General features: G+C 35.1%; 1 protein-coding gene across 1 annotated transcript in view; it reads left to right on the plus strand.

Annotated features, from left to right (window-relative positions):
• Positions 1–11533, plus strand: part of dph1 (diphthamide biosynthesis 1) — a 108067-nt gene that overhangs the window by 49113 nt on the left and 47421 nt on the right. The window contains exon 3 of the mRNA XM_073817327.1: positions 8167–8344. Coding sequence (XP_073673428.1) covers positions 8167–8344 — 178 coding nt within the window. The remainder of the gene's footprint in view (positions 1–8166; positions 8345–11533) is intronic.

An 11533-nucleotide genomic window follows, 5' to 3' on the forward strand; every position in this document is an offset into this window, starting at 1 on the left:
ACTGCACATAAACCCATTTCTAGATGGCGATTAATACCTCTCTTCTCCAAGACCACGATTTCAACAGCTACTTTGAAAGAGAGTGGGCTTGCTTTCTAGAGATAAATGACTCGCCGGAAACATCCCCATCTCTTCTGTGGGAAACAGGAAAGGCAGTATTAAGAGGCAAAATAATTTCATATTCCACTTACAAAAAAAAGAAAGAGAAAGAACAACAAGATGAACTAGAACAGAAAATTAAAGAACTAGAAGACATCAACATAAATAACCCAACAGAAGAAACACAGGATATGCTAAGAAAATATAAATCACAATTAAATAAACTAATTAATATGCATACTCAATTCCTTATTCACAGACTATGACAAGAACACTTCCATCATAGTAATAAATGTGGTAAATACCTGGCTAATCAAATCAATTATCAGCCATAAATCAACTATATCAGTCATTAAGGACTCAGCAGGGACACCCACCAACTCACCAGAAGAAATAAATCAAATCTTTCAAAAAATTTTATAGTAAACTAGGGCTGCAACAACTAATCGATAAAATCGATTATTATAGATAATGAAATCCGTCGACAACGATTCTCATTATCGATTAATCGGGTCTGCCCACAGTGCACCTACAACTTCATAGAATCACGTCAAATTACAGCACTGAATGACGCATTTCTATAGACAAAATGCATCTAAAAATAGTGTAGGAAACAGGATGAGATGCTGCAGGAGAGTTACGTGGTCCAAGCTGCCCAAAACATGAGAATTCTTTATTTTAAACTTGAAGCGTATAGCGTGATGTCTTGCCCTGTGAGGAGCTTTGACAGATCCGTTTGCATCCTCAGCATGAAAACTTTCAGTTTACGGTCATATCCTTATCTGTAAATGTCACAAATTCACACGAGCATTTCCATTTATCCATAAAAGTCCATTCTGGCAGTCTGTGTTAAGTTTAAATCTTTACTGAATGAGAATGTCAGACTGGAACACAGAACACAGACAGGGAGACAATTAATACTCAGCGCAAAAGCATTCATTGTGCTGAAACATCTGTCATTGAATGTTAAATTTAGATTTAAATACAACATGTAGTGCACGTATTTATGGCGGGTAGGAACTGTAGGGCTGTGACGGTGGCAGATTTTTACCACCGTGGTGGCGCGGTGTTTTATATAGGGATAATGAGGCTCAAACATTATTCACAAATGTGCGTGTTTATTTTAGCAATTCCATCGGTGAACAAGCAGCCTACAAAACGCCAAAATTACAATACATAGAATAAACAAAATAATACATTTAAATAACAAAGCAGCCTAAATAAGAGTTAAATAGGCTATTAAACAAACATTTGTTCTAAAAAAATTCCTAACATCCTCGACAGCTCATCAGAATTAGTTCTCTTTCTCTTCCCCATTGCACAGCTGCTGTTTTTAATAGCATAGTAATTACATTTATTTTTGTTTCTTTAGTTTATAAAGTTAATTTAGAAATATATTTGGAACACGTTTTGATTGAAATTCAAGTTTTTGTTTTTTAAAGTAACGAACGAGCAGCCAGCGGCAGACAGAGATATATATATATTAAAAAAAACTTCAAGCATATCATATCACAATATTAGTTTATTCGTTTAACCTAGATAAATGTGTGCAGTTAGGTGCATATCCAATCGTTTGTGCGGAGAGTGAAAGCTTTGCAGGACATGGTGCCACCAGTGCTATGTGAAACTTCATTTTTGCTCATAAATGTAAGAGTAATACATTTATTTTAAATTATTACTTCACTACTATAAAACAAAATAATTCTAATCGAAAACAAAACTCTTTCATCAGCTATATGCCTAATCCATAAAGATAGGCATTAAAAGCGCGTCCAGTGAGCAGATGGCGAGTTAGGATCGTCAACTTCATCTTTGCGACACTGACTCAGAAAATACTAGTTTATTATTAAATAATTTGAATCTCCTTACTTTTTCCTGCCACATTCATGTAATTAGCTGGGGCTTTGCGGCCAGCTTAAGCTTACTGCGTGCATCTGAACGCGGAACTCTGCTGAAGACACTTGCGCTCGTTGCTGCTGCTGTTGGCGGGACACTAAACACAGCCACGGCAGAATAAATAGCACAAACACTACTTTATGCTTGTTAGTGTTTTTCTTCAGATATTTGTCTTTTCTCTTTATTAGGACAGGTGAATTGTTTTAAATTGTTAAGCACTGTGTTTTCATAGCATTCAGAATGTGGAATAGTGTGATTTAAAAAAAAAAATTTTTAAGCCAACTAATCGACTGATTGAAAAAATAATCGGCCAACTAATCGATTATCAAAATAATCGTTAGTTGCAGCCCTACAGTAAACTATATTCCCCTGAAAAGAATCCATCCTAGGATGACATAAATCTGTTTCTTAGCAATATCAACTTACTTCAACTTAAAAAACAGCAAATAGATACTCTAGAATCGCCTTTATCAGAACAAGAACTTTCTAATGCTCTTAAACACATGCCCAACAATAAATCACCAGGTCCTGATGGCTTCCCTGCTGAGTTCTACAAACTCTTTTGGTCTATCTTATCACCACTTTTCATCCGGTTGATATGCGAATCAAAACAAAAATCAAAACTTCCAGACACCATGAACACAGCCACAATTGCACTCCTCCTCAAACCCAATAAAGATCCAACATTACCGTCAAGCTATCGCCCAATCTCAATAATTAACGTAGACACTAAAATAATTGCTAAAGCTCTTTCCCATAGAATAGAAAAAATCATGCCAACTATAATCCATCCCGACCAAACCGGTTTCATTAAAGGTAGACAAGCATCAAACAATACGCGCAGACTCATAAACCTAATTCACCACTCATCAATAATCAAAAACAAATCTGTCATAATCACTCTTGATGCGGAAAAAGCATTTGATAAAGTAAACTGGAAATTCCTGTTTTCCACATTAGAGAGGTTTGGTTTTGGGGAGTCATTTATTAACTGGATTAAAATTCTCTACACATCACCCTCAGCCACTGTCATTACTAACGGACTAACATCACGCAGCTTCACTCTACACTGGGGAACTAGACAAGGATGCCCACTCTCTCCATCTCTATTCACCATATTCATCGAACCGCTTGCAGCAGCTATCCGTCAAAACAACTACATCAAAGGAATTCAAACATTAAACATACACCATAAAATAAGTCTTTACGCTGATGATATATTATTATACTTACAAAACCCCTAAAAATCATTACAAGAACTCATGGATACCTTTTCAAACTTTTCTGAATACTCAATTAACTGGAATAAATCGGCTATACTTCCATTAAATTCCACCAGTATGGATGTGACATCCCAAACATCACAAATCCCTTTGTGCACCAATTACATCAAATATTTGGGTATCAATGTTTCCGCCAAGCTGCCAGAGTTGTTTGCACTCAACTATACCCCATTACTTAAAAAAATAGATGACGATCTTCAACGTTGGATGAAATTACCATTATCAATCATGGGCAGAATATCAGTAACAAAAATGTCTATACTCCCAAAAATAAACTACTTATTTTCAATGATTCTAACATCCCACTCGTATCTGGTTCAAATCTCTAGATTCAATTATTACGAAATTCTACTGGAAAAACAAGACCCCAAGAATTAAATTAACAACCCTACAGAAACCAAAATCACAAGGTGAATTAGAAGCACCACATTTTTATAATTATTTTCTGGCAAATCAACTCCAAAACATATACAAATGGATTCAACCTAACTCATCAGAATACACATGGCAAGATATTGAACAATCAATCTGCAAAGACAGTAGCATCTCAGAATTACCTTTTCACAGTCAAACAATCAAAAAACATCACTGTTTTAAAATGCCAACAATAGAAGCAACTCTGACAGCCTGGTGGAAGTTCCATCAGATCACAAATTCCCCACTCATACCATGTAAATACACCCCAATTTGGAATAACCCTGATTTTTTAGCTAACAAGACGCCACTCAACTTTCGCACATGGGCAGATAAGGGAATCACACAACTACAGCATATTATTAATAATAACAACCTGGCACCATTTTCCCATATAGCCCAGACATACAGAATTGGGAGTAATTGCTTCTTGGAATATTTACAAATCAAATCGTCAATTAAATCAAAATTACTTAACCAACCAATCAATCTAGACCTTTCCCCTCAAATCTCCGAGTTTATTAATATATCTTCCTCCAAAAAATTACTCTCCAAAATATACAAAATGATATCAAAATCAGACAACGCATTAGTTCTACCAACCACCAAATGTGAATCAGACTTATCTATTACTCCCAATGCTGATTTTTGGACTCAAATTTGCAAAAACATATACTCCATGACTAAAAATGCTAACTTACAACTCATACAGTATAAAGTACTTCACAGAACTCATCTAACTGGGCAGAAATTATTTAAAATGGGTTTCACCTCAGAGACATGTTCACATTGCACACAAAACACCCCTGACACTTATCTTCACGCCTTAAGGCATTGCACTTCAATTAAAACATTTTGGGAAAAGGTTACCGACTCACTCTCCAACTTTATGGGATGTCACATCCCACTGTCTCCCTCCCTCTGCATACTAGGTGACATATCCACAATAGATATAAATAATTCAAATGGTCAATTACTACTGGTGTTTCTAACTATCGCCAAGAAAACTATCCTCATGAACTGGAAATCAAGAAATACCATTTACATTTCATCCTGGAAAAACTTATTAACAGAATACATCTCTATTGAAGATCCTCTTTGTCTGGAGTTATTCCCCAACAACACCTTCATCAGTACTTAAACAAGAGGTGGGGGGGAGAGGGGGTTAGGAAGAGATAGAAACTGTGTCTAATACTTAATCAAATTAAATATCCCAAAAGAAAAAAGAAAAAAAAAACTTTACGTACTGCTTTATTTCCCCTCTTGTTCTATTTACTCTATTCGTTCTATTTCTGCTGTTTCTCTTAATTTATATATCTATTATCTTTTTTTTATTTTTTTATTTTTATTTTTTATTTTTTTTCTTTCTTTTATTTATTTAAAAAAATAAAAAACAGATTCGATCAAAAAAGGAGGGGAAAAGAAAAAACAGATTGAAAGAGGAAAAAAAAATAGGAGGGAAGGGGAAGTAAAATAAAATTATAAAAAAATAAAACAAAATTGCGTCTTATCTCTCTATTATTTTTCCCCTTCCCTTCCTCCTCTTCTGCTTCTTTTTCTACTGTTTGTTCCTTTTTTCTATTTCCTCCTTTTTTTTCTCTCTTCTTTTTTTATTTCTGCTCCTTCCTTTCCTTCTAATTATTATTATTATTATTATTATTATTATTATTATTATTATTATTATTATTATTATTTGTCCTCTTCCTGATTTCCCAACCTCCCCTCACCTCTTTATTACTGTCATTAATATTATTACTTATACTTTTGTTATCATTACTATTATTACTGTTCTGATTTGTCCTTCTGTTATCTTATCATTATTATCAAGTATTTATACCATTGTCATTACTCAAGTTGCTGATGTAGTAGTAGTAGCAGTTATCGTAGTAGTAGAGATTGTAGTAGTAGTTGTGGTTGAAGTAGTTGTAGCAGTTATTGTAGAAGTAGAGATTGTAGTAGTAGTTGTATTAGTAGTCACTCCTTACCACTGATTGATTTCTTTATATTTATGTTTTATTTATATCTATGTTATTTGTTTTCATATACTGACTTATACATATGTATGTATGTATGTTTATTTGCATATATATATATATCTTCCTTTTTTTCCCCTCTATCTCTTGTTTTCCAAACTATGTACTGTGACATGTCCACCCAGTTACCTTTACGTGCACACATACACACACAAACGCACGCATCTGTCAGTTCCTGACTGTATTGGTTTTGTTTTGCCTGTCTGTTTTTTGTTTGTTTTTTCCTGTTTGTGATCCCAATTTATGTACATCTTGCATATTCTAATATAAAAATAATAATAATAATAATAATATTAACATGTTTTATATGAATGTACTTAATATTATTTGTGCATTATGAAATATAATTTATACATTATGATTCTTTGATGCTATTTTGGTTTAGTTACACTATAAATAAACCATTTCATTATTAATTAAAAAAAGGGTTACTTCAATTAGATCAAAAAAGACTGACATGGAAGAGGAGAAATTATTGAATAAAGTCGTTGTTTTTTGTTTTCTATGCGCTGATAAAGTATTCTCGTAGCTTCACAACATTACGGTTGTATCACTGATGTCACATGGACTATTTTAACAATGTCCTTACTGCATTTCTAGGCTTTAACGTGGTAGTTGTATTGATGTTTATGCAGGGTCAGAAAGTTCTCAGATTTCATCAAAAATACAGTTGAAGTCAAAAGTTTACATACACCTTGCAGAATCTGCAAAATGTTAATAATTTTACCAAAATAATCATGCAAAATGCATGTTATTTTTTATTTAGTACTGACCTGAATGAGATATTTCACATAAAAGATGTTTACATATAGTCCACAAGAGAAAAAAAATGGTTGAATTTATAAAAATGACCCCATTCAAAAGTTTACATACACTTGATTCTTAATACTTTGTTGTTACCCGAATGATCCACAGCTGTGTTTTTTTGTTTAGTTGAAGTTGAGTCCCTTGTTTGTCCTGAACAGTTAAACTGTTGGCTGTTGTTCAGAAAAGTCCAACAGGTCCTGCAGATTCCTTTGTTTTTCAGCATTTTTGTGTATTTGAACTCTTTCTAACAATGACTGTATAACTTTGAGATCGATCCTTTCACACTGAGGGACTCATATGCAACTATTACAGAAGGTTTAAACGCTCACAGATGCTTCAGAAGGAAAAACGATGCATTAAGGGCCAGGGGTGTAAACATTTGAACGGAATGCAGATATTTTGCCTGAATTTGCCTAATATTATTTCATTTAGTACTGCTCTTCAGAAGCTACAGAAGATACTTACATGTTCCCCAGAAGACAAAATAAGTTACATTTAACCTGATCTTCAAATTCACCCTCTGGCTCTTAATGCATCATTTTTTTTCCTGCTGAAGCATCAGTGAGCATTTGAACCTTCCCTCAGTTGAGCGTGGAGGAAGTCCTCAGTGTGTAAAGATGGATCTCAAAATCATGCAGTCATTGTTGGAAAGGGTTCAAATACACAAAAATGCTGGAAAACCAAAGAATTTGTGGGACCTGAAGGATTTTTCTGAAGAACAGCAGGCAGTTTGTTCAGTACAAACAAGGAACTCATTAAAAGCTATCACTAAACAAAAAAACAGCTGTGGATCATTCAAGTAAGAGCACAGTATTAAGAATCAAGGAAAGATTGAAGAAAGTTTCAGTATTAAGAATGAAGAAAGGCCTTACAGGTTTGGGATGACATGAGGTTTTGTAATTAATGACAGAATTTATATTTTTTGTTTAACTATCCCATTACTTGAAATTTAAAATAGTTTTTGGTAATATAAATAAAGCTGAAATAAAAAAAAAATTAAATAAAAAAAACTTAGAATAGTTGTTTTGACACTAACTGAAATAAGTTTTAAAATCTGAAACTAATTATGATTAAAGCTATAGTTGTTTTTCCTGAACATGGAAGTAAGTCCGACTCTTAACTGAAAGAATGCTTTGCATTTCCGGTCTGCATTGTTTCTAGTCAAATTAGGGTATATTCTGAGCTAATAAACTGATGTTAAACCTATTAAAATGTTTTTAAAAAGCACATGGCTCCATAGCGCCATCACTTGGCAATGTCGCAATGACCGTCATTTGTCAGTGCCTCACTTTAATGAGTGTGTAGATGACACGAAGCAGCGGACGTTAGCTACATTAAAAACAGATGGACGCTATTTGAATGGGTTCCTATGGAAACCGGAACAGAAAAGCATTCAATCTGACGTTAGAATTCGTAATGGCGGCGCTCATCGTTTACTCAGGAAAAAGGTCTATACATTAAAACAATAACAAAATTACTAGAACTTAAATGAAAAAACAAAAATAAAAGCTAGTTTAAAATGTTAACAGATACCATCTGTTCTTTTTGTGTTCCAAGCATTCTTCAGAGCTGGGTATTATAACTATTTGTTCAACATTTATAGACTACACACCCACAAATTAATTTTCATAAAGGAAGACATCTCATCTATCATCTTTCTGTGTTCCTGCGGTTTCTCATGAGCGTGTTTCAGGGTCTTTCATTGACGGGCAACTGCACGTTTGAAAAAATAATTGAGAAAGAGACCAAGAAATCTCTGTGGGAGTTTCTAAGAGCAAAGGTTGGAGACAGTCGGCCCGAAGTGGAGAAGATGTATAGATTTACTCTTCAAGTGCTTTGCAAAGCTGCTCTCAATAACTCAGTATGGTAGCCAGTCCAAACCGTGATGTGTAAGGGATAGCAGATGTTTTGAATGGACCTGCCTGCACGTGTGCTCAGCAGATCAATAGTGAGCATGCATTAGGGGTGTCCTTTAAAAGGCCTGGACGTGCAAGCTTTGAGGAAGCCGCTCTTTTACCTCCCGCTGCCCGTCAGCAGCACAACATACAGTAGAGGAAATGCTAAATCAATAGGGCCAATATATCTCTAGCAGAACAATCATACCTCTCCCAAATACCAGAGCTGGCCAAGGGAATATTAATCCTACATCTGAGGGCCAAAGCCTCCTGCTTATAGGGATGTGCCTGAATAGTGAATCTGTATTCACAAAGGCACGGAAAAAGAATAACACTTTCTACGGAGCCACTAAAGGGACATTGTTAGCGGTAGCCTGTTACTGTTACATTATTATAAAATTTCACTTACCACATTAACTGATTGGACGATGACAAATGATTTGCTGACCCTGAGCACCACTGAGAAACATGTAATCTTGTGAAAATGGATGGGTATGTGTGATCGCGAATCTTGAAAGTGAAAGTAAAAAGTGAGCACACATTCAGAATTGATTCCAATGACCCGCTTATTAATAGCTGCTATAATTATCAAAAAATACTCACCATTGCAAAGGAACGCCAAAACGTCTGAAAGGGGTGGGGCCAATTTTACTAAAATGCCTATTACTCCTGAACGGAATGAAATATCTTCGCCAAACTCAAAACACTTATGTAAGAGCTCAATCTGAGCTCACAGGACAAAAAACACAAAGCTTGGCCCCTTAGTGGTGCTATAAGAGGGGGAAAAAAAAAAAACATAAAATTGACTATACCCACGCAACCATTTGTCCTATCAACATGAAAATTGCTGAACATGGTCTTGGTCCGAAGTGCCATAAGTAAAAAAAAAAAAAACCATTGCTGCCATTGGATTGGCCGATGAAGTTTAAGCACCTAATAGACAAGGTTAACAGAGGCCAATCGGAATGGAGAGGTTATATTATATTCTTGAGTAACTGTCATCCAAATTTACCCAAAATCCTATAAAGCCTAAAGGAAAGCTCAAAACTTCACAAATCCTGCTGAGCACATGCGACAGGTGATTCTAAACAAGCATGCAAAGTTTTGAAGAGATCGGACCACAGTTGGTGCTATAACAGCCATAAATGTTAAAACATAACATTTCTGTGGTAAATTCCCGGAATTTGGCAAAAATGCTTTTTTAAACAATTTATTTCTGTGGTTACAGGCTTACTAAATAATGATTTTTTTTTTTCATATGTGCTTAAATGCCTTAAAGTGCTTGAACCTCAGTGATCGATTCTCACAAATATATTATACGTATAATAGTTATAACATATACGTATAATTATTTTCTTAGGTTAGGAATTAATTGACACTTCTTATCACTTATTTTCGCTCTGCTTGTTTGTTTGCTTTTTGAGTTTCTGTGATATTCTTGAGACCAACTACAGTATATTCAGCTCTTAAAGGTTAACTTTAGCAACAGTTCTGAAAACAAGTGCAAAAAGACTTTATTTTTTGTGTGGTGACTTTTTGGCAAGTAAAAAAACAGCTGGTGAAGCAGCAAAAAAGTAAGTGTTCATTTTGTCACTGAGAAAATTGTCTAACTGCTTAAAGTCTAATACCTGTGTGTGTGTGTGTGTGTGTGTGTGTGTGTGTGTGTGTGTGTGTGTGTGTGTGTGAGTATGTGTGTTGGCGGCTAATCTGTCCCGCCACAGTCATAATGAACCAAAAAAAAAAAACCTATATCTGAGCAATCTATAATTTTCCCCAATTTTATGAAGCTCCTCAATTATATCTGCTTAAATTTTACCTCAAGAAAACAATAGAGAAGGGAAGGAGAAAAGGGGAAGGAGACGGTGACTGAATCCATGACTTATATTGACAACAGCTGTAATTGCAGTGAGTAAGTGCTCTCAGTCTGCCATGCTAATTGGATAAGAGAAATGGATCGATACCACTTAACTTCAACCCCCCAGCCCCTCCACATCTTTTTCTTTTGTTATCTAGCACCTGCGGAAAGAGGTTATTGCCTCTTGTGTGTTTCATGTGTGTATGAAAATAGCCCTGCATATATGTGCATTCTGACAGTGACCCACTTAAATGCAAAACTTTTGCAAGAATAAAACTTTATTGCCACCGTCAGTAAAATCTCTCTCCCAGAAGTCTCTCTTTCTCTCACTCCCCTCAGTCATGTATATCACTTCCTCTAGTAACTAACCGTAAACGTTGTCTGTGACATCTATTCAGTAGCTCTGTTCTAAAACCTTGTTAGCTGCCTTGTTGATTATTGCCAATATAGGCAGCTACTATGCAGAGCTTTCCAAAATATTAACTTTTTCATAGATGTTTAGGCAACGTGTGCTTGCTGAGAAGCCTCTGTTGATCTTCCTGCTTTGAGAGGTAAATTTACTTCCTCACTTCCCACTTGCTTTACTGTCTTGCCGTCTGTTCTTACATGGTTAAATGGGCTCCATGTTTAAAACACTCCCTGAAGGTGGCATTTGCCTAATAGCAGTGAAATGGCCATTAGAGCAGGGGCTTTAAAGAGAATGCTACAAGAAGAGCAGCAATTATGACCATCAGCAGTAAATGATAATGTAGATGGGAAAAGACTGAAGCCCGCCTTCCTCTTTCAGCTCTGCTGTCTTTTAAATGGGGTGTGAAATGAATGGCATTAATAGCAATTGTAGGATTTTTTCTCTTTTCTTGAGTTACTGTCATCAGTAGATCGAAGGTAGGCTGACGAACACAAACTTTTCAAGACACATACTCTCACAGTATGTAATTTCAGATGCATCTGAAAAGGAATTGTTCATACTAAAATGAAACGTAATGACATTGGTTGCAAAAAAAAAAAAAGATATAACTTTTCAATAGATGCTGTTTTTTTAACTTTCTATGTAAAGAATCCTGAAAAAAGTTCCACAGTTAAAAAAAAGCAGCAAGGGTCAAACAATTATTGGCCTGGTCGATATTTAGGATCATTATGGTTACCGTATCGGTATCGGTCATTTTTAAAACTGATTTGATAATAAAATAATTTTAAAGCATTTAAAGAAAGTTTTTGTCAGAGCCCTTGCTATTCTTTACACCAGACATA

Source organism: Garra rufa, chromosome 14 (genome assembly GCF_049309525.1).
Source record: "Garra rufa chromosome 14, GarRuf1.0, whole genome shotgun sequence".
Lineage (NCBI taxonomy): Eukaryota > Metazoa > Chordata > Actinopteri > Cypriniformes > Cyprinidae > Garra > Garra rufa.